The 25,460-nt window shown below is 36.3% G+C and overlaps 1 protein-coding gene across 1 annotated transcript in view; it reads left to right on the top strand.

The window, feature by feature from the left end:
* The window catches only part of Lipi (lipase I), a 36,843-nt gene extending 19,884 nt beyond the window's left edge, over positions 1-16,959 (top strand). The window contains exons 8-11 of the mRNA XM_051150368.1: positions 300-404; positions 2,663-2,774; positions 6,708-6,884; positions 16,872-16,959. Coding sequence (XP_051006325.1) covers positions 300-404; positions 2,663-2,774; positions 6,708-6,884; positions 16,872-16,959 — 482 coding nt within the window. The remainder of the gene's footprint in view (positions 1-299; positions 405-2,662; positions 2,775-6,707; positions 6,885-16,871) is intronic.
* The last annotated feature ends 8,501 nt before the right edge of the window (positions 16,960-25,460 follow it).

The raw sequence follows: 25,460 nt of genomic DNA, 5'->3' as shown, positions 1-25,460 counted from the left end.
AAAAAGAGTTATACATAAAGTTCTGAATTTATAATATGGTATGAAAACAGACAAAAGTGGATCTCAGTCATTCAGATTACGTTAAGTTCTCATAAGACTTTTGCAGAGTAAAGTGATGCTTTATGACTCTTGAATATAAGAGTTACCTTGAAAATCAATGTAAAGTATCTTACATATTTTTATGTACCATTTAGTCTTTATTTGACCACGTACATTGATACTTAAGAACTTTAGTGACTTGAAAAGTTTGTGTGCTATCTGACAGCAATTTAATTGTGTTTTTCTTTCCCAACTCTTAGGTAATCAAGCAAAGCTATGGAGAGAAGGTTTGAATAAGAGGACTGAAGGATGGCCTCTTAGGACTATAGCATATTTGGATACGAGTAGCGAACATCCATTCTGTAGTAAGTTCCTCATATTTAAATAATGAACCATTATATACACTTGGATGTTATTTCAGAATAACTGAAACCATGGTTATAACTGATGTTTAAGTATGATCTTTTCATTGTTTTTAAACCTGTAAGTTGAAGAATCAAGTCACTTGCTCGCAGATACAATGGTTAGATAGGTTCAAGAAACCAGACAATGACAACCATGGGAGACAGGAACAGAAAGATGCGGAGTCAGCATTCCTGAGCAGCTTGTTTATCCACTCACACTAGCTCCATTTAGTTTTTGCTCTAGTTGTGTAGGCTTCTTGCACTTACGTCTCCATGTTTCTGATGTTCTTTTCCTCTTCATTACACTTTTCTTCAGCTCCTTGCTTCACCCTTCTCCTTCTTTTCCTTCTCGTAATAAATATTGACTTATATTTCAGAAGTTCAGCTTTCTACATATACATCTCAACTTCAATATCTTTCACTTCTTTTCATTGTTAATTTCCTCGTTGCTAAAACATATCCTACTGATGACTTTTCAGCAATGAATCCTTTGGGCCAATTATTTTTTAAACTTTATTTTTTTAAATTTAAGCTTATGTATTTTAAAATATGAGCCCTTTTTGTTTTGGATTAGCATATCTCTGCATGTATCTAGCTGAGGTGTACTAGCTCCAAAGAACTTACACTATGTACAGTTATTTAACCACACTGTAATTCCTCAACAGCCAATATAATTGATGATTAAAGTTATTAAGCAAATTTAGCTGTATATATTAACAGGTAATTAAGAGACCTTATATATATATACATATATATGTATATATATAATACTTATATACATTTCTGAGAAACAAAGTGCTGTTTAATTGGTTCATATTATGCTTCTCTTTTATTTTTAGATTTGCAGAGAAGTTAGAATTTAGTATTGATTTATGCAAATTATCACCACATCTAGATTGTCTGGCAGGCTATTGTTCTTCAAAACCTCACTCAGTTAAAAAAAATTTTTTTGATCATACTGAGTGAGTTAACCCAGAAGCAGAAAGACTCACGGGGTATATACTCACTTACAATTGGACAGTAGCCCAAGAGACATGTCCCATAAAAGTCTTCACCTACCAGGAGATTAAGATAGATGTGAGTACATCCTATTGGGACTCTAGATGATTGAAGTGTGGGAGAATGGAGAAATAGAAGGATCCAGGGGGTCCTAGACACCTACAGGAAGAGCATCAGGATGGGCGGAACTGGGCCCAGGGGTTCTGCTCAAACTACTGCACCAACCATGGACAGTACATGCAGCAAACAGTGAACCCCAACTCAGATCATGTCTATGGACAGGACATTCTCCACACTTGAGTGGAGAGCGAGAACTGACTCTGACACAAACTCTGGTGCCCCATATTTGACCACTTCCCCTTGGTGGGGAGGCCTGGGGCATTCAGAGAAAGGATAGGTAAACTACCAAGTTGAGACTTAATAGCCTATGATCATATAGTAGGGGAGGAGGTCCCCTAGGTCACTGACATAAAGGAGGGGAATAGGGTGGAAGCGGGAAGGAAGGAGGAATGGGCGAATACAAGGGATGGGATAACAATTGAGATGTAATCTGAATAAATTAATTAAATAAAAAAGAAAGAAAAAAAAAGAGTAAGAATCACAGAGTTGAATAGCTGGATTGCATCTTTCTACATCTCGGCAGCAGAGCTTAAGAATTTCAAATGTCTTACATCCTTCCAACACTGACTGGCTCTTGTAAACATTTCAAATTTTATCCTTTCCACACTGTGGTTTTAATGCATAATTCTCCAGGGACTAAAAAATAAAGACCCTTTGTTGAAATAAAATAAAATAAATTCTATAAAGACATGAACCCTAGTATGTTGACCGAACTTCAGGGCAGGCTCCACTCTGGAATATTTGGGCAACTTACTCTGTACCTAATGAGGAGAGAAAAAGTAGAGAACTGAAAAGTTGATTGGGTAAGGAAGTAAGGGTGGAGACGATGGATATGGGAGTTGGGGAATAAAAATGAAGATGATCAAAATAATGTCTATATTTCTCAAAGAATTAAGAATGTATTTTAGAAATAACCTGACATGAAGAAAAATGTAATATCCATTGGTAAAATTATTTTTATGTGAATATTTTTATTTGCATATAAAATATGAAACTCTGCTAATATACCATGATTGCTTGTGTGTATAATTGCATATGTAGCAAAACCATATAAAATTTGATATAAAATATGAATAACATTTTGCATTTTTATTTTGTAGCCTATTATTTTGTTATCAGTATAGTTGCTTTGAATGAAACTATGAGGAATGGCTCAATTTCATTTAGTTTATTAAATAGGCTTGGGGAATCTGAATACCCCAAGCTCTATATGTAAGTACCATTTATTATTTACTTCTTTGATAAATCAAATGTTTGCTTATTTGCATATCTATGAATGGTTCAGTAGAAAAATCAGAATGAATTTTTTAAATAAAGAGGATTTATATTGGCAGCATTTTATATACCATGTTCTATTCTTTAATCTATAGGATGATACTGAACATGAACTTGATAGCAAATATTTCACAGCTCATGGGTACAAATGGAGGAATGGGAGAAGTCATTTTGTCATATTTTTATTCTTAATTACATTGTTAATTAGTCCTTCTAACGATCTTGCTTGCTTACTTTCTCCAGTTTTTAGGCAATATAATTTTCACAATTTTGTCAATAAAAACCTAGTGCCATCAGTCAATGATAATGTGACACAAATTTAACATTTAGAGAACTTTGATTCACATAACCCACAAATATATGTTGCAGAATCTTTTTTCTCCATTCTTTCATTAAGAGAACTTTTCAGTTCCTTTTCAACAAAGCTTGGGCACTGATTATATAGTATATTTTGTAATATGAAATACTATTTAGTATATAGATCTGTTAAATTATATAATTTTCTATATTTATATACACACATACATCATCTGTCATTTATTTTTATCAGAAATACGCTGCTAGTTTTTGAATTAACTCAAGTACCCAGTACGTAATTTAAGACTAAACATATTCAGATGTTTTAAGCACATCTGGGCACTTAAACTCAAAAGGTGATATTGTTGAGAATGAAATCACAAACCACCGGTAGAAGCCAGTGCATAGATGAATCTGAGTGGTGAGTTTCATGATAGATTAGTGCTTAATATGCTGTGGGAAGGTGGAGAAGGAATAAACACATGTGAAAGTAATGCAATCCTGCAAGCAAACTAGGCGAAGCTGCATTCACAGCTAACCTCATAAACAGCACTCTGTTTTTTTCCAGTAGGTAAAGAGAGGTCTTCTGATTTATTTGCAAGCACTGTAAACAGTGACATATAGTTAAGCACTGTAAACAGTGACATATAGTTAAGCACTGTAAACAGTGACACATAGTTAAGCACTGTAAATGGTGACATATTTCACTCATGATGGATTTAGTAGTTAAAGGGATAACACAATGAGAACATATATATTTAATATAATAATTCCACCTAAGCTTGGCTGTTGCTTTTCTACTAAAGTTATTTGTCATTTGAACTTTTACTCAAATACTAGAAGAGTCAGAGGAAGCAGAAGTAGGCTGTGATCATGTGGTGGGGGAGGAGGTCCCTTTCTGTCACAGGTATAGGAGCGGTGAATAGGAAGAAAATGGGAGGGTGGGGACCTGGAAGATTCAAGCGAAGGAATAACAATTGGGATGCAATCTGAATAAATTAATTAAAAAAGAATATTAAGAGACCATGCATTTCAATTTCAAGAACTGAAACAGGAATACTTGCTCTTCATACAAAATGCACAATATTATACAGAGGAAAATTGGGATAACCTAAGACTATTATATTCGTCAATGATGAACTTATTGTTTGCATTATAACCAGTCTATCTCCCTCCTCTTCCTATAGCTCTTCCTCCTCCTCTTCTTCTCATCCAGCCCACCTCTGATTATACAAGGTGTATGAGCATTGTACTTTTTCAAAGTTTTTTCTTAGTAAATTAGGTCTGCACTGGAAATGCACTGGCTCTTGATTTTCATACTCATTTTTGTGGTATGGTCATTTTTTTCAATATTACTAAAAAACACTCAGTTGAATAGCAGGATGTGAAATGTAATGTGTTATCAATATAGGATTTTATTATTATATATTATGAATATGCATATGTATGATGGGAGGGAGCGTACACATGCTACATCATGCATGTGGGATCCGCATGTATGTCAGAGGACAATTCTTGGGTATTGAGTCTCTGTTTCTATTATGTGGGTTCTGTGATTAAAACTCAGGTTTGCAGGCCTTAGCCCACTAAGCTGTATCACCAGATCTCATAGTAGGCTTTTGAGTATTAGATTGTAGGGGATATGAGTATTAAGTATTCAGATAAAAGAAATCGCTCAGATGAGTGATAGTGAGATTAAAAGAAAATTGAGAGTCTTCAGAGACCGGTACTGTCATATCTGAGTAACAGACAAAGGGACCTAGACAAGCTCAGTGGAATAAAAACAAAGACCAAGAAGAGATCTTCTAGAGGTTTTAAGGCTTCCAAATCTAAGTGTGATTTGTTGAATGATTAATCCAAAGTGTGAAATTGAGAAAAGTAAACCAGTCTAGAATGAATTCAAATTTTGAACTATTGACCCTCTAAAATGTTTTAAAAATCCATTCTATGCCAAATCATCTTACATGGAGTAGAGTGATAAATAGACAGTATTCAATTTAATCATTCAATAACAGGCAAAACATGCTAAGCATTGAAGTTTATTTTTTTAAATAAATTAGATGACTGTCTTTAAATTTTTTTCAAACTAGTGCAGGAGATAGAATTTAAATGAATAATAAAGGCCAAATTGTGATATCCATCATTATTCCAGACAGATTTAATGATTGTTTAAGCTGAAGCAATCTGAACATAAGGGACATGAAAGGGTAGGGAGGAGAGAGAGAGAGAGAGAGAGAGAGAGAGAGAGAGAGAGAGAGAGAGAGAGAGAGAGAGAGAGAGAGAGAGAGGAGAAGAGAAGAGAAGAAGAGGAGGGGAGAGGAGAGGAGAGGAGAGGAGAGAAGAGAAGAGAAGAGAAGAGAAGAGAAAAGGGAAGAGATAAGAGAGCCTCTTGATATAAGAATCCAGGCCGTTGGAACCCGGGAAGATGGGAATTTGTAGGTGACATTCCTATTTGTGTTGCAGTAACTCTGAGAAATCTGCATACGGTCTTTGAAGCACACTTGAGATATGTCCAGTGAAGTCATATTCTTGGGGAAAGAGGGTAACCCTGCTAGGGAAAGAGCAGATGGGTGAAGTTTGCAAGGAACTGTGACATTCTTTACAGAGGCTAAGCTTTGTGAAGAATATAAGAGATAATAGTGCAAGGACAGGATATTGTTGTTGGAAATGGCAGTGGGTCCGAGTGCTGCTCCCTGCTCTAAATGGACCCTTTTTTGCTCCAGTGCTATTTCATGCAAACAGATTGTTCTTCCAGTGAAGATTTGCCCATCCTTGATTTTTTTCCTTCCTTCCTTTTCTCTTCCTCCCTATTTACTTCCTTCTTCCTCTTTCTTCTGACCCAATTCCTGTGATTCCTATAGCCTACTTCTCTTATAGCCTTAATTTTAGCCACAAAGAGATGGCAGTCAAAAACGGGCTCAGTTTTGCTTAGATTTTGTCATGACCATAATGATTGGAATTGTCTTGTACGTTCTTACTTCCTGTACAAAGAGATGTAGAATTGTGGGACATACCAATACACAGAATTTACAAATATGGTTTTACATAGCACAGCATTAACTAATAGCCGTGTGAATTCTAAAAGCCATTTGTATGTTTTTCTTACCTTTAAAATGGCCATTCTTCTACTAAAACGGAAGCTGCTGGTGAAATAAGGTTTGGTCCTGGTATATGCTTAGAGCTCTGTTATTCTCCTTGATACCCTGAGAGTGAGAATGAAATTATGCCTATAAAACATTACTTTACTTTTTATTTTAAATCTCAGTATTTTGTTGGTATTTTCTTTAAGGAAAAATCATTCTAAAAGTGCTAGAGAATAATAACATTTATCATTTCAACTCCTCGTCGATCGAAGGAACTCTAAGAATGATCTGCAAGGTCAAATACAGGATAAATAATCTTGGAGAAAGTATACTCTCCACATGTGTATATATCCTTGCTGTTATTTCCTTCTAACTTGTCTGACCTCTTCCACATTAAATTGTCTCCTGTTTTCTTCTAATTATTATTACACTGATTTAAATATATATTTAACTTATTAATATACTAAGCATATCAAGTTTTTCTGCTTAGGAAGAGCAAACCATTTGATAAACTTCGTGAAGTCAAGATTCTTGCCCAGTTTGCAAGTGATATTGAGAATGTTTCATGCATTTACATGACATATTTTCATTACTCAAATACTCGGTGTTCCACATGTCAGTACAGAGTCCAGAGTCTCAAGTTGAAGTCACTCACATATCCAGAAAGGTAGGAAATCTTAATTTTGAATACAATATTTTGTCATTGTATTAAAAATACTCGTTTAGTTTTGGTTAAGAATTTATGTGTTCATATATTGGTTAATTTTATTACACAAGGATCTTAAATGTTTAAAAATGTTATGAAATGCATTTTTGGGTATTGAGTGATACTTATGACAGCTTAAAGTCACATTATCTAAACAAGAGAAAAAACACAAATGCACATAATTTCATAAGGCATTACAAACGTGGGGAGTCCACACAATATATCCCTTAATGGCTTATCAATGGTTTCTTTTACCTTGAAGTTCAACGATAATTTTATTAGAGTTTAAGAGAAAAAGAACAGGGATGTAAACAATCTTGACAGTTTGAATGAAGATTGAGATGTAGAAGTGGAAAAGAAGAGAGAAACCATGCTTTTTGTGTTAAGGTAAATGACAAGGTTTAAGTAAGACTCCTGCACCACCGAAAAAGTTAGGTATTTTTCTGTGCAACTGTGATGCAAGTGCTTCAGGAAGGGACAAGGGGACTTGCTGTGGCATTCTGACCAGCTACAATAAACAGTGCAGTAATCTCCAACTTCCGTAAAGAAGGTATCTCAAAGAAATAAAATAGAAAATCATAGGGAAATATAACAACAGAGTCTCTGTCCTCTGCTCCCAATGTAATACTGAGACCTCTACAGAGATCTCTAGTCTATCTCTGGAGTTCCCACTAAGAGACAGAGTCCATTGTCGATGTAAATGCATAGGAATAGGAATTTATTGAGCCATCACGATGGGGTCTGTCCAGCTCTTTCAAGCTGCAGACTCCGAGAAACAGAGGCACAGGCCTTTTATAGGTTTTAGACAAAGAAATGAGTTTTACAGTATGTGATTGGTTGGCATTTGGGCAGAAAAGCTGCAAGCAGGGAGTTACAAGTCTTGGCGTTTGGTGGTTGGATAATGGGTGGAGGGGCAAGCTGACCTATGGGAAAGATTGGTTGAAGCAATCACAGGGGGCATTTAGGAACTTTTTTAGTTGGGGATGGGTAGTGGAAATTTTAAACACAGATGGTTGTCCTTGAGTCCAGCTGGACTCTGAGCACAGACTGAGACCTTGAGTCAAGTTGGACTCTTCAAGGTTTTTCCTGTCCCTGCCACACACATACAGTGATCTGATATCTGCCTGTCCTTGGTTCAAGCTAGACCCCCTAAAAATGTACATGCTTTGGCCTTAATGGGGGTCTTTAAGAGAAGACTAAGTAGGCTGACTTTTACATTTTCCCAGACTTTAGCTTTAATGGGGGTCCTTAAGGGGGCTGGTTCCTTCACACCAATTAATAAATTTATTAATTAATTGCAGATCTCTAGGAAAATTATTTCATATATAATGTTTCTACTAAGAGATAATTATTGATGTTTTCTGTTTTTGTACCACTATTTTATCAGCTGATGTTTATGTACATACTGTTGCGCCATACTCATTCATGAGTTAAGTAAGAAATAGGGCAAAGCCATTAAGTATGTGCTCCAGTGCATTAAATACAAATGCCTGTGATTTTCTTTTCCAAAACCTAAACTGTGGGTATGTCATGATAATTTACCAGATTTATAAAATGTGTTTGTAATCCTTTGGACTCAAAAAATGAAAATCTAAAATACATTTTGTGGATATTTAATGACACTTTTAACATCATCTTCTGGGCAGAAAGACAGCAATGCTAATCGGAGCTTGGATGAAAGTATGCTTTGCTTAATTTCCTAGAAAATTGCTGTAACCTTCCAGAAGCATTTGCTCTTTAGATCTGTGCACACAGAAAATACACACTCTCATGAGCACTCAGGGTGCCAAGCTGTGGCAGATTTGACTTAGAAAGGATATGATGCCTTATGAACCACCGCAATCTGCAAACCCTTGATAAGTAATTATAGCTCCAGATATGGTTTCTTAGAGACCACACAGAGCCTCCTCCCAGCAATGCCCAGTAAACAAGATCTTAGACTTGAGGGACTAAGAAATTTATACATGAGAGGAATGCCCTTGGATGACTCTTGGAAAAAAATCTTTGATTGAAGCTACTTTTAAAAGCTTAATACTAAGAATTGCTTTTCGGTGTATATTTGTATGGATATTTAGTAATATTTTAGTTACTACCTGAAACAAAATTTAGAATATGCCGCTGTAGTGGATGTAACATGTTTTCGTTTTGAACCCAAGTGTGGGATGGGGAATAGACTTGTGAGAGATCAGGTGATGTTTATCCACTAGAAGATGAACCACCTCGTGTGAGGGCTTGGTTTCTGCCAGCTGAAACATCTCTCAATACAGAGTCTGAGAGGATTCATATATATATATTTATATGTATACATGTATATATACATGTATATATGTATACATATATATACACATACATACACACACATACGCATGTTCAAAACAGGAGGTAGGGGCTTTTTGGGTCTTGGTATTGTTTGACTGTTCATTGCTCCACTTCAGGAGCTTCTAGAGAGAACCATTCCAGAATGCTTCAGAGTTCCGAGTTATCACTGCTGTTCCATGTTCCAGCAGCAACTTTGGTTATAATGCTGGTCTGCTGAAATCTTGCTGACTATGCCAGGGGGATTGCTCCCAGAAGTCCAAAAAGGTCTTCTTCTCCAGTTCCCATTAACCTTTTTTTTTTTTCCCCGTCTAGAGTAGGTGGGTTGGAAGGGAGGTGTAAGCATTAAAGAACCTCAAATAAAGTAGGTTTGGAAAGGTTGAAGCCTACAGGTGGCACCCAATGTGCTTTGGGCATAGGGTGGAGGAAGTTACAGGTTTTATAGATATAGAGATGGTGTTTCAGGGTGTTGCCAAAAATCACAGCTGCTGTTGCAAAGTTCTTTCTTGCTTTATACCCCGAGGGAATTTTTTGGTTTTTTCAGTCTTTTTTACATTTTTAAAAAGATTGGAAGAAAGACCGATAAGAAAGAAAAATGGGAAGGGTCGGTAAATTCTGTCATTCTGGAAAGGATTGCAGAATTGGCTGTACAACTAGGGAATTTCCAGGTGGAGGTTGAAGCATTTGGAAAGTAAAAAGCACCATAGGTAAAAGGAAAACACCTGGTAACCGAGAGCCAACATTTCCCACAACTGCTGTCCTACCCTGCTCTATGAGCCAGGTGTCCAGAGCACCAGCACATGGAAGGGGGCAGAGGAAAACGGGAAGCCAGAGATGCGGTAAAAAAGGAACGGGAAAGCAGACAGGCCAAAAGGCATCTCGAGACAAATACTCTGGTAGAGGAATTCTCTAGGGCTACACAGACACCATCAGCTTTTCCAGTCTTTGTGCAACATGCTGCTCACTAGTTTATTGGTACTGTTCTTTGGTTTTCAGCTCCATTTCCAATCCCCTGCTGCTGTGGCTGGCTCATACTTTTCCTGATATTATATGCATAGGATTATTGGTCATTATAAATGTGGCGTTTCACACTTAGCTATTGTCTATACAGTGAAGGTTATTGATAAAGAATATTTTTTTGTAAAAGTATTACATAACCTACTCAGCCACTCACCTCACCACTTAAAAGACATGTTGTAGTTTTAGTTTTTAGTAATGAACTTGTACTTACATATGGACTTTTAGGTGGCGTCATTTATATTGGATAGACACGTAAATGGTTGAATCATACGATGTGCCTTAAACATTAAGAAACAGCCCAACTGTTTTTCCTAAGCAGCTACATGTTTTGCATTTTGACCAGCAGTATATGCATATTGCTCTTCTGGCAAGTGGACCTTCACCATTGTCTTAGTTTCTTCAAATTACCATGATAGACCTCATGACTAAGGCCACTTATTTTTAAAAAAGTATTTATGTGGGGTTTGCACATCCAAAGGGATAGGAGTCTGCCAACACAGCGGGAGTGAGCACCCCTGCAGGCAGCCAGAGATGTTGCTAAGGCAGCATCCTAATCCACAAACAGGAAGCAGAGAACATACTGGGGAGGGAAGGAGGCTTCTGAAGCCTCATGCCTGCTCGTCTGACAATCTATCCCCATCAAGGCCACACCTGCTACTCCTTACCAAGCAACCACCTTGGGAACCAAGTATTCAAATGTCTGAGGCCTATGGGGACATCTCCTTCAAAGCACCACCACTAGGTTGGTTTTTGGTTTTGTTTTCTTATTGCTGCTTGACTAGTCTTTTGGTTTCCACTTCTAGTGTTTTTTTTTTTTTTTTTTTTTTTAACAGGTCTGCAAATATAGATTGTTCTTTATTTGCCTTTCCCAAGTGACAATGATGAGGTCATCTCTGATCTTGAATTTGGACATTTACACACTTAACTAAATAAGATAGTGTAGGTTAATTCTAGGTTTGGTGTTTTATTTTCTGTTTGCCCCATTGGTTCTGTGCTCAATTTTTCTCAGCAGTGTTTTTTATACTTAGAAGAGTTATGTAACTTCATTGCTTCTTTATGTATATTTATGAATGATTCATTTGGAATTTATATTTTAATATTTTGTTTATAGCAATCTTTCTTCAAGTGATTATTTAACACTTTATATTCTTCTGGCATACTTTTTGTGTACTTGTAGGCAAGCACTTTCTTTTCAAATGTTCTGCTTAAAGAGTTAATCTATAAAAGATATAAGAATGGTTACAATGTATATGTTTGTGTGTGCATGTAGTTTATGTGCATGTAGCATATATATGTGTGTGTATATATCTTCAAGGGTGAATGCATGTATTTGTTATGTGTGTGCATGTATCTTGTAAAGGCCACAGACATTTTCTTTAGTCAATTAAAACTTTTTTGAAACCTTGTTTTCCATTGTATGTCATGGATTCAGTTGCATAGATATAACAGCAAGTTCTAGAGATTAGCCATCTCTTCCCACCCCTACCCCAGCCAACCATCATGGATTACAAACTTGCACTTGGATTTTTCATGGGAGCTTGAGTTCAAAGTTAGTTCCTCATGCTTGCACAGAAAGATCGCCAAGTGGGGCTTCTTCTCAGCCCCATCTTTAGATGATTTTTGTTGATAGGGACAAGTTTTCACCTGGTTTACCTTTCTTTTTTTAATTAATTTATTCAGATTACATCTCAATTGTTATCCCCTTGCTTGTCTCCTCCCTCCCTCCCTCCCTCCCTCTTTCACCTTATTCCCCTCCCCAAGGTCTGTGACAGAAAGGGACCTCCTCCCCCATCATATGGTCACAGCCATCGTGGTAGCCTTCCTATTCTTTCTCTGAATGCCAGCAGGCCTCCCCACTAAGGGGAAGTGATCAAATATGGGGCACCAGAGTTCATGTCAGAATCAGTCCCCACTCTCAACACAACTGTGGAGAATGTCCTGTCCCCTTGCTAGATCTCAGTAGTGGTTCAATATTTACTGCATGTATAGGCCTTGGTTGGTGCAGTAGTGTGACCAGACTCCACTGGGTCCAGATCTGCCTGTCACGATGTTCCTTATATAGGTTTCTAGGATCCTCTGTGTCCTTTTTTTTCTCCATTCTCCCATACTTCTTTCACCTAGAGTCCCAATAGGAGGTCTCTGCATCAATCCCAAACTCCTGGTAAGTGAAGACTTTCAGGGGATATCCTTGTTGGACTAGTGTCCAATTATAAGTGAGTATATACCATATGAGTCTTTCTGAGTTTGTGTTAAACCACTCAGTATGATCATTTCCAGTTCTAGTCATTTGCCCACAAGTTTCAGAATTTCCTCTTTTTAGTGGTTTCGATACACATTTTTGTATTGTGGGAGAATTATTATTTGGAAAATTCTTTATCCTGAAAGATAATTTTTTTCTGGGTATAGAATTTCAGTGTGGCAAATTTTACTTTCAGTATTTTTTAAAGGTTAGTATGTTGTCTGTTGCTTGATTATGTTGATAAATCTATTGCTATACATTTTCTCTAAAAATGGCAACTTATTTTCTTTGTATAATCAAATTTTTTCTGACTTGCTATAATTAGAATATAATATGCCTAATAATTTTACTCACACATCTTATAATATTATTAGGAAGTATTAATGATAATATTATACAATAGTATATTTAAAGCATGAAAGCTAAAAAAATCATGCTGTTCTATGAAGTGATTACACAAATGAATTATGATCTTTGAAATCCATCACTGTTGGACCTGCAAAGTAATGGTTTATTCTTTTTGTTTTTTATGATTTCATTTAAAGCTACAAGTAAGTCTTGAATTTGTTTTTGCTTCTGTATCATTTTTCTATCCTCTTTTGGGATTCCTATTTCAGTTGGGATATCAACTGAACATGACAAGTGACAATAATGTTAGGCACGTACTCTCATACCAAACCTGGGTGGTACAACACAGTAGGAGGAAAAGAGTCCCGAGAACATGCAAAAGAGTCAAAGACAATCCCTCCTTCCATTCTTAAGTGCCCCACAAGAACACCAAGCTACACATCCATAACATATTTACACGAGCTAGATCAGACCTGTATAGGCTCCTTGATTCTCACTTCAGTCTCTGTGAGCCCCTATAAGCCCTCTTGGTTGATTCTCTGGGCTGAGTTCTTGTGGTGTCCTTGACCCCTCTTGCTTCTTCAGTTCTTTCTCCTCTTCTTCAGGGTTCTCCTGGCTCTGCCCAGTGTTTGGTGGTGGGGCTCTGCATCTTCTTTCATCCATTTCTGGATGAAGTCTCTCTGATGATAATCAGGCGTGGTACCTGGTTAGTGTGGCTTGCACTTGAACACGGCTTGTAAATGATTTTATATGTGCAAATTTTACATAAATATCTTTGAGGTTGGTTGTGGTTCTTCTCTTTCCTGGTAGGCCAAAGTCTCTGCTTCTCCTAGGCAGGGGAAGCAGAAGACAAGGTGTAGAGCATAGAAGGCCATAAGCACGATGGAGATCACACACTTTGGGGACCTCTTCAGGGAGCTAGTTCAACTTTAATCAGGGACAACAGAGGCTATATAGCCCTTAGGGGGAGGGTAGGGAGCTTCTAGGATAGGTTTACATAATTTGTTGAAACCAGGCACTTTAAGGATGCTTGTTTTGCTTTTGGCAGCAGGCTTCTATCATATGAGAGGAACACAGTGCCTAATTTTCCTATAGGTGAAGGGACGGTAGAGCTAGCTGTGTCAAGGGCCATATATCTTTTTTTTTTTCTTTTCAAAAATATATTTTATTAATTTATTCATATCACATCTCAATTGTTCTCATATCCCTTGTATCCTCCCATTCCTCCCTCCCTCCCATTTTCCCCTTACTCCTCTCCCCTATGACTATGACTGAGGGGGACCTCCTCCCCCTGTATATGCTCATAGAGGCAAGGGCCATATATCAAATGTGGTTAGAAGCATCTTTGTCTAAACATGCTCTCCAGATGGAGTCAGGCAGAGAGCTGGAGGCCCTGCTGGGAGGATTCCTACCCTAATGCTGAGCTCAGAATTACTATCAGGACAGGGAGGACTGCAACCTCAAATAGCAGGGTCCTTCCAACAGTTGGTTTTCAAGAAGCTATTAAATTATATTTGGACAGGTGTTCTTCAGAAGTCCTGATTCCATGGTATACTAGGCAGACCTGAAAAAGTATTTAACCTAGGTTTATTTGCTTGCACCCTTTAAGCATAATTTATCTAGCTAGTGATCCGTAGGTCATGAACTTCTTCTTTTCTAGTGGTTAGGTTTAGGTAAATTTCTGTCTCTGTATTAATGGTTAAAATCTTTCTTTCTCTAAGTCAATTTACAAAATAATATTAGAAAAGTGGATGTAATGTGTCATGCAAAAGTCTCAGGAATATTTTTAAAGAAAGAAAAATGTATTTCTTCTAATTTGTTATGTTATATATGCATTGTAGTTAAAAACTAGATTGGATTTAACTTTAGATATCTTAGAATTCCATTGTTATTAAAGATTATGTTATATCAATGTAATATTTTCATTATATTAATATGTAATAAGAAAAATATTAGAAATATGATTTTCAATGTGTATGCTGAAATTAAAAAAATATAAAGTGTTTCTTCTGGGACTTTTAATGAATAAACATTTTCTTTGAAATAGCAGTGTGTTCATCATAAATAAGGACCTATTAATTGTATACAATAAAATGCTTTAAAATTAGAGTCATGACAAAGAAAATAGATGACTATTCACAATGTAAAGTAAAAGGAAACCAAGCTTTCTTATGCATATTGTCAAAATTTAAGGTTGTCCTTACCTAACTACTTAATCTCTTCTTATAATGTTGTACATGCTTTATCAAGTAAGGGCTATTTAATATGACATATATTCTATATGTTAATAACATAAATCGATGGCGATTAGCTTGTGAGCTTCTTTCTATTCTAAATAATGAAATAAGACATCCTACCTTTGTTCATTTATTTGGGACATGGAGTATGGAAAAACACTTTGTAGGAAAGGTAACTTTCTCCTTTGTAGGTTTGGCATATTTTTAGAATAAAAAGGGTGTAAAATTGAGGCACAAGAATTTCAAGTATTGAAGGTATATTCATACATAAGTACAGCAGAAATGAGCAAGAATTGGTGTTTTTGAGAAACTAGATATCTTCCTTAAAATTTTTTTTAGTTTTTAATTTTAAAAATCCATTTCACATGTATATGTATTTTGTCTTCATGGGTAACCTGTACCTGCATTTTCCAGCAGCAGGAATCCAATGATCTGGAACTGTCTCTAACTGCAATGTGGTTGCTGAGAATCAACCCCCATGATCCTTTGGGAGAGTAGCGAGTGCTTTTGACTGCTGAGTCATCTCCAGTTCCTAGAGACCCAGATTATGATTTTCTATAACATAATGAAAGCTGCCTCTGCCAACATCTGAAACTTTTTATAGTATTTGGTGTAGTATCGTTTCACAACTTTAGAGCAACAATGTGAAAATGAAAGTTGTAAGCAGCCTTCATTATTTCAAATGGAAAGTACCCTCTATTAATTTTTATAATGATTATTGTTTATATTTTATATGAAAATATAAATTTATTTTTTTGTAAAACTCAAACAATTTAAATGAAATCTTCTTTTTTTATTTGAGATAGGAGTTTTCTGTGTAGCCATGGCTGTCTTGGACTCACTTTGTAGACCAGGCTTGCCTCAAGCTCACAGTGATCCTCCTGCCTCTGCTTTCTTGAGTCCTAGTCCCTGAACAGGCTAGAAGAGTCCCAGGATAGAACAGAATTTCTAAAGTGAATTCAAGACCAACTTGAGCTATATAATAAGACATGGTTAAACAAACAAACAAACAAAAAACACCCAATAGCATTTCCACCATGCTCAGAGGTAGGGAGCCATGTAACTCTGGAGCCTTTCAGATAAAAGTAAGATAAACTGTGTGGTTGACCAGATCTGTCTTGACTTAGCTACCATTGATGTTAAAAAAAAAAGAAAGAAGTTTATTTCTACCATGTGTTAATTATTCCCCTACCAACCTTTTGTTGTTTAAGTTGACTGCTTGCTTTGTTTGTTTGTTTTTGTTTTTGTCTGCTAGTTTCTTCCACAAATAACAGGAAAATATGCAACTGGACAAGATTCTTAATTAACTACTGTCATTTGATCTATTAGTCATCTCTAATACTGTATACACAGTCTCACTAAACTGTACAATGTTATATGGTGCTATTTCCATTTTAACAAAAGGTAAAGTAGGGTTCAATTATCTGTCACTCTCTCTCCTTGATAGTAGTCATAACAGAAGTAGTATTGTGGCTCCTTTAAAGTTGAATCCAGGAAGGAACTAATTTTAATAGAACCATTTATCCTATAAAAATGTGAATATCCTGTGTAGTGGCAGATAGATGAATGGAAACAAGAATTATTTTCTTTCCTATAAACATCATCTCCATGTTATCTCTACAAAGCTGGGACAAGTGGATTCAGTTCTATTGGAGTGTTCCAATGCTCTACTTTAGGGAAACTAGCTATTTTTTTTAAAAGATTAGAGTATTCTAATATTTACACTAAAAGAAAATAACATTGGCTACTTTCCTAATAACTGTTTTTCTCTTTTCTTCTCTCTCGAAGGCCACCATTTTGTAAGTATGATTTTGTGCTTAAAGAAAGAGCAAGGATAGAACTCCAACCAGATGCGTGTAAGGCACAAAAGGTGTGAATGCCTTCTTCCATCCAGCTGAAAACTATGAACTAAAGAATTTGTTAACAGCAGCAATGTAACCAGACATTGTTTTCAGATGCATTTTCAGACTGTAATTCAGGTATATCAATTTTAATACATTTTGAAGAATCAAAAAAATAGAAAACAAAACATGCATATGATAAAAAGCATTCTGAATTATTCTAAAGCTGTTTGTTTCTCCTTATCTGCTTCCTAAATAAATTTTAACATTGAATGTTTGCATTTGTTACTTAGCCTAATATGAAGTGAATATGTAAAAAGAAAACAAAACAAAGAACCAAGACAGTTTCTGAAGGGAGTTTAGTGCCTTGTAGTAGAGCAAAGTCAATATCACTATGCATCTGTATTGTTGTGGAACAAGAAATGATTTTTTAAATTTTAAAATGTGTTGTTTAGTGGAATAAGTTGGGTTAATGTGAACCTTGTGAATATGAACTATTTCTTATATACTACAAATAAAGGTGTTGTGCTATTGTAGTAAGTAAATTACTAATTTATGGACCTATGATGCTTAAAACGAAATCATAAATCCAAGACTTGATGATAGGATTTTGGAGTAGATTAATTTAGTTTGTTTCTAAGTCCTCTAAGAAATGTTTGTGAAATTTACTCAACAAACCTATGAATACTGTCCATTCACCAGTATGATAAATGTAAACACTATTATAGCTAACAGTTACATGTATCATTGTGTTGTCAGAAGACATTAACTATCTAATCTTATAAAGCTTCATGAAACTAGTCTTGATGCATAACTGATAAAGAGTCTCCAGCATAAAATGCTGAACACCTGATGTATAAATCACTTCAATTTGAGATGTCAATCGTCTTGTTAATGTCTTTCACCAACCCGTGTTTGTAATGAGAGGAGTTAGATTAATTGACGCTATCATTTGAAATACAATCTAAATTTTCTTGCCATTCACCAACTTAGCTATTCAATCAAGGCACTTCTGTGCCACTTCTTACTTGTCCCTCCATACCTCTTTAGCCTGTGTTATGTGTTTCTGAGGCAAAACGTCAAGTACAGTCAATACCTAGTGCTCTTCGTTGCTTTTTGTTCTTAGTGTTTTAGTGCTTGTAGGTGACTGTCATCTTGCTATATATTCATACGTTCTCCCATGTTTGTGAACACCTACTGCCCCTTTCTTTTTCCTAATGTCTGCGTAGTACAGTCTAAATTTACCTGAAGACCCACCCCCAAGTGTCTTGTTTTAACATAAAAACCTCTCTAAATAAAATTGTATGTAATTTAATTAATTGTAAAATTAAAACTTTCTATGCATGTGTATGTTTTCTTATGTATTTCATGAGTGCTGTACACATACCTCTTTGGAAATAGGACTTCTCATTGGTTTGGATTTTACCAGTTAGTCTAAGCAGACAGGTCAGTGCACTTCTGTAATCGCCCTTTCTTTGCCTCCCCAGAACCGAACTTATTAGCATGGAACACCGTGTTTGGAATTTTGTTAGAAGGATTAGTTAATTAGTTTAGTTACAGGTATGCATGCATGTCTATGAGGGAATATGTACAAATGAATGTAGTTGCCTATAAAGAAGAGGGTGTCCTGGTAGAGTTAAAAAAAAAATGGAGTGTCCCTGTAGAGTAAAAGAAAAGGGTGTCATCACCAAGACTGGAGTTACAGGTGGTTTTGTGCCTCACAGACATGTTACTGGGAACTGAAGTCAGTTCTTTACAAGAACAGTAACTACTCCTACCTGCTGAAACATCTCATTGTCTCCATTTCTGTCATTTTTACCAGGGTTTTGGGAAATGGACTACCAAAAAGGCATTCACTTTCTTCACAGGGCCATATCCTCAGCCACTGATTAATTTTATAGCCAAAAGTATTTATCTAACTGAATGTATTATTACATATAATATTCATGTGACTTTGGGAAGTTTTTGCATATATATTAGAATTATCAATAATCTTAGAAAGGCCTGGGTTTCCAATAAGCTTTTTCAATACTGACCCTCAAGTACCTATTTTCCTTTTATTTCACTACAAATTTTATAGAGTCCACAACCTTCCAATGTCATTACCAGCAGGGACCAGCAACATATAATTTTTCCTCCAGCTGATATTTAAGATGAAATTATAGCACTATTAAATCAATCCATGCATTAAAATTTATTTTTGAAACACCTCACGCACTTTTACAAATTCTCTATATGTATGCACTTTTAATATTCTCAGCGATGGGGTTAAAAATCAAAGGAATAAAAGTTGATTGATGAACAATATTGGAAAGACTTCTTGGGTGTAATTTGATTGTTATATAATGAGCAATTAGTGAGAATCATGTAAATCTGTGAATGAATAAGTGGATGAACGGATGAATGAGAAGTCAAGTGCTCTGCAGAAGCATAGATCAATAGGGGGAGCTTGGCTCCCTGAAAGTGTGATATGGCTGGTGAATACTGAGCCAACTGACACAGAATTTGCTGACTGTGACCATCTTGTCGGGCTCACAGAAACACATGCTGTTCCTCTGGAGTGTGTTTTTAGAATTTTCAGATGAAGACATTGCTAAACAATACTAAATAACCCCAAGACAAATAAATATAACTTGTTTTCTCCGGTGGCAAAAACAACAGTGAAGGGAAGCACTGGGGAATAGTTTTGAGATCTGGGACTTTAAAACACGAGAAGCATTTTCCTTAATATTTTATTGTCTTGTAAATATAGCATACTTGGAAAAATGAAAAAAAAAAACCCTCTAAAAGGTGAACAGCTGGTAATACAGATGGTGTTGATGAATTCAATTTGGATTTCTCTACCATGGCTTACATTTCTGGAATGCTGGGCTCTTGGCTCAGAGTAGAGATTTGTCTCATAGGGACATGAAAGATTGTTTCTGCATGCAGCCTAAAAATGCTTTTAAATGAACACAAGATTAGAGCAAGTGTTTGAGGATTAAATTCAAAGCTGCCATTCACCCAAACTCGCCCTGCACTGCCTTCTTGTCACAGGTTTCTCCCCCTGATCCTTAGCAACAGCAACCAGCACTTAGCACAGATTCACCCACTTTCCACTTGGGCCTTTTCTTAGCTGTTCCCACAGTTAGTTTATTTGTGCCAAGCACATTCCTACCTTTGCTTTTGTCTCCATTGTTAACCAGAAATGCTTTCTCATGCCTGAGGCATAGCATGGCTCTTCTGAATCCCTGCACACTTGTCTTCCATCAAGAGAATGTAATTGAAAATGTATGTATCAGTGGAGAGTGGGGTCTGACTTTCACATGAACTCTGGTGCCCCATATTTGACCATGTCCCCTGGATGGGAAGACCTGGTGGCACTCAGAGGAAGGATAGTAGGCTACCAAGAAGAGACTTGATAACCTATGAGCATATACAGGGGGAGGAGGTCCCCATCAGTCACAGTCATAGGGGAGGGGAGTAAGGGAAAATGGGAGGGAGGGAGAAATGGGAGGATACAAAGGATGGGATAAAAATTGAAAAAAAATTGAGATGTAATATGAATAAATTAATAAAATATATTAAAAAAGAAAATGTATATATCTTTATTTCAGAGTCTCAATGAACGCATGGATTATTCTGATTCTTCAGTGGCCTATGCTAAATTAAATAAATGAAGAAGTAACATTTTCAAGTTTCTTTCTTTTAAGTGGAGGAAGAGTAGGCAGCAGTCATTATCAGACTGTCTGTAACAAAATGTTACAGGTAGGTTTGTTTAAAGATCAGAGGCTTCGTAGAGATAAGTTGCAACTCCTTCTGTTTTAATAACTCTAATACAAGACTGCAGTAGGATAAGATTTTAACCAAGATGAATGGAATATTTAATAGTCAATTAGAAATGAGTTTAAAAACAATCTCCTAACTATATGAGTATTAAAAGAATCATTGACATCTGAACAGATAAAACAGTGATCATTTTATGCCTTTCATTAATAACATTTTATGAAAATTAAACATTGGCTGGCAAGCAAACCATGTCCACAGTAATACAGATGCTAAAATAACTACACTTTTCCAGACTAACGTGTCACTAAATTCAAGAGTGTTTTGACATAGAGATTTAAAAAATGCATAAATGTTACTTCACTTCAAATTTATTTCCCATAACTTTCATCAAAACTAGCAATTGATATTTGTTAGTTTAAATATATATATTCAGTTTTCACATGCAGTAGAGAAAAGTTATCATGGTTATGATGGTGTAATGTACAGGTGCTATATTCACCTTAACATCCATTTTGATTGAACAAGTCAAGAATATCCACAGAGGATAGGTTTCAAAGATATTTTATAATATAGAAAGTTAATCATAGCATTCCAAATTCTAAAAAGAAATGCTCATAATCAAAGATGACTCTACTTATATATTTTACATAGTAAATAACGATATGACAGATGTAAAGTTTTCTTCCCAAATCTGTAGACTGCCTTTTCCCTGCAAAGATGGTATCCATTCCTGTGGAGAAGCTTTCTTGTTTCATGAGGTCCTATTTACCTGTTGTTGCTCCTAACGATAGTTCTATAGGGATCCTGTTCAGAAAGTTATTTCTTGTTCCATTGAATTAAAATGTATTCTCCACATTTTTCTCTAACCAATTCATGACAACAGATCTTAGGTTGATTCCCTTAATGTTGTTGTGGGGTGAGTTTTGTGCAGGGTGAGAGATAAGGGTCTACTTTGTTTCTTCCTTGTGTAGTTATGCAGTTTGACCAGGACCATTTGCAGAAGAGTCTATCTTTTATATGGTGTGTATTTCCGAATTCCATGTTAGAAAATAGTTGGCTTGAAAAACATGGCTATTATCAGAGTCCTCAATACTATTCCATTGAAAACTGTGTTTATTTTTATGAGATTACCATGCTGATATTGTTATTTTAGCTCCTTATTTTAAATATTAATTAAGAATTTTATTGGATTGTTGGTGGGGATAGCATTAAATATGTAGGTTGATTTTGGTAGGATGGTTATTTTTCTGGATATTAATCCTTCTAATCCATGCACCTTGGAGGTCTTTCTATTGCTAACATTCTATTTCTATCTTCAGTACAAGACTCTCACCTCCTTCATTAGGTTTATTCAAGATGTTGCTTTGGAGTCTTTTGTGAGCAGGATTGCTTCCCTAGTCAATTTCTAATTATGTTGTCATCCTTAGCCACCAAATAAGTACAAATTCAAATTACATTGAGATTATATTTTCCCCAGTCATATTAGTCAAAGTAAAAAAGGAAGGAAGGGAGGAAGGAAGAGACCAGCAATGCCAGCATGAATGCAGAGAAAGAGAAACACTTATTCACTTTTAGTGGGCATGCAATCTGAGCAACAACTATGGAAATCAGTGTGGAGGTTCTTAAGAAATCTAGAAATAGGTATACCATATGATCAAATATATCACTCTTAGTCATACTCCCAAAGGACTGAATATACTCCTATAGAAATATTTGCTCATTCAGGTTCATTGCTGTTTTTCTTAGAATAGCCAGAAAATAAAAACAACCAGAATGTCTGTCAACTGATGAATAGACAGTGAAAATGTGATACATACCCACAATAAAATATTATTTAGCTGTAAATACAAATGAAATTATAAAATGCATAGGTAGATAAATGGATCATAAATTAATCATTTTAAGTGAGGTATCCTAGACCTAAAAAACAAGACAAAGACCAATACTACATATTCACTATTATATTTGGATGCTGGATTTGAAACTTAACCAGTGAGTATCTATAGGGGTGGATTTCAAGGGAATTGGGATATAATATAGTTAGTTTGAAGGGGAAAAGAGGAATTATAGTCTAGGAGGGGTTAAATGGGTGGAGATCAGGGTAGAGAAGGGATGTGTGGACAGATAATTAGCAATAGTGACCTTTGGAACTTTTATTTGGAATTCTACTACTGTTGAACATTTCTTAAATATTACATATACATACATAAAGAGAAGTTACATTGAGTTATTCTAAAATAGGAAAAACTGGCTCTCTGAAATACCACAGTCTGATAAGTAAAAACCTTAGTGCCAGGTACAGATTTAAAGTTGTTGGTTGGTAGGGTCTCATAGACACATAGACACTATGGGCTATTGTCATTGCTCTTGGTTATATTCTAGAAATTGACAGTAAGATCCTATAGCTGAAGAAGCCAAATTCTTGAGTCATAGGACATGGACAAATCAGGCTGGCACTGATGTGGAAGTTCATCCCTACAGGCTAGCTTTCTTAGTGCTAGAAAGTTCTGTTTAAGTGACAGAAGAACAGTTCTCAGTAATTCTGTCCAGCTATGAACAGTGTGATCTACAGAAATGTGGCTTGTTAAAGTTTACCCATTGGTGCAATAGTGGCATAGCTAGTACAGGAATAACCAATCCCTTTTTTTAGTTGGTATTTAAGATATGTTCGACAATCCTGCTCAAACTATGGCACCAGCCAAGAACAATACGTGCAGTAGACATCGAACCCATACCCAGATCTAGCTAATGGACAGGACATTATCCACAGTTGAGTGAAGACTGACTTTCACACGAACTCTGGTGTCCCATATTTGACCATGTCCCCTTGATGGGGAGGCCTGGTGGCACTCAGAGGAAAATAGCAGACTACCAAGAAGAGACTTGATACCCGGGGAGGAGGTCCCCCCCTCAGTCACAGTCATATGGGAGAGGAGTAGGGGGAAAGCAGGTTGGAGGGAGGAATAGGAGGATACAAGGGCTGGGAAAACAATTGAGATGTAATATGAACAAATTAATAAAAAAACGATGTGTTCCACAAGATGAAGTTCATGTCTAGTACCATTAATTGGGCCCCAAACGCATGACTGCTATGTCATAAGATTAAGCAGTGAACTTAATGTCATTATTCTGTTAACGTTTAAATAATATTAAAGTGTCTCATATGTTATTTTCTTTAAACTTATAGATTAGTGCATTTTTTCACTTCTCATCAGAGAAGCCCCTTTACATCTGGATTTCTATTTTAAGCTAACTTCCCCTTGTCCTAGCATAAAAGTTTACCCCTGTTTGTGTTCTATTGCCCATTTCTGGACTATGCCATAGGTACAAACATGTTACCATGAGTTTTCCTGAATCCAGGTCTAATGATTCATAGTGCGATATTCCAAACACCTGTATAGGAGTAAAGGCTTTAGGACAGCACAGAGCAAGAGGCTGCCTGAAATTACCTTAATGACCTCAGTCAACTCAACGGATATTTGTCTTTTATTCATTTACTCATGCATTTATATATTTATTATTTGTATATAGCATCTCATTTTGTAGCTTAGGCTGTATTTAAGTGTGTAAACCCCCTGCCTTAGCACATTAATAGCTAGGAATACAGATTTGAAGTCACTATACCCAGCTTACCTATGAGAATTTCGATGCGTACACAAAAAGCATCTTAAATTGAGATGAAGATACTATACCCTTTTCCTTCCGTATTGACCTGTAATGTCCCTGTAGATAGGCTGTTTATTTAAGGGAGAGGACATTCCTGAGGTGTAAGATTCATTGCCAGAGTCAGCAGCCAACGTATGTAGGAACTGGTGGCTGATACTTCAGTCACCAAGGGCACATCTAATGTCAGACCTTAATCCCTGAGCAGAGCCTGAACACAGACGGTTGACCACCTGGCCACCTGCTACTTGCCCTCCCCTTGTCCTTTTCTCCTTGGCCTATTTTAACAGGGGCTCCGATGTTCCCTTCTTCTGATCACTTCTCCTGATTCTGTTTCATGCCTTTATCTGTGATACATACACCTGTGCCATAACACAAGCAATTTTACTTTGTTTGCATATGCTGCCTCAGCCTTAGCCCAGAAGCTATTTAAAGCCAGGGGCTCTGCACTGTCTGCCATTTGATGAGAGAGATGGTTGATGTGCAGAGGCTGCTGTCCTGCAGTGACATTTCTATCTACAGTAATTTAAGCTGTGACCTCCTGTGAAGTGTGCCACTGACATTTCGATATGAAGCTATCTTTAATTTCTCTAAAGATGGAGATAGTTGTATACACAACCAAATCTAAGCATTAAGCTACCTAAATGATGAGGATTAAACATTAAGTTCCATAAAATAGCTACTGAAAATGAACTACTGAGCAAGAGAGATGTCACAAAAAGGACATCATGTATTTTACTTTTTAACTCTAAACTACACTAAGGTTTTGCTTGGTAAGGTGTGGCAAGTTGGATCCTGAAGGGAAGAGCAGATCTTTACTAGTAAATATAACACATTGTCACAAGAGGGCAGCCTTTTAACAGATATTTCTTCACAGTCCTAGAACTTGGAAAGTTGTGGGGGTTTTTTTGTTTTTTGTTTTGTTTTGTTTTTTTGTTACTGCTGTTTGTTTTGTGTTTGTGATTTTCAGACACTTAATCTAAAACTAAATGCTGATGTGATAATCCAAGGTTTTTGAGCAAGTACTTTGCTCACTGCAAGTTTTATTTTTATATTACTGCTAAACCTACATGATCAATACATAAGTCAAAGCAGGGATGGAAGA

This window comes from Acomys russatus, chromosome 8, assembly GCF_903995435.1.
Source record: "Acomys russatus chromosome 8, mAcoRus1.1, whole genome shotgun sequence".
Taxonomy (NCBI): Eukaryota; Metazoa; Chordata; class Mammalia; order Rodentia; family Muridae; genus Acomys; species Acomys russatus.
This window is presented reverse-complemented; position numbering and strand designations above follow the sequence as displayed.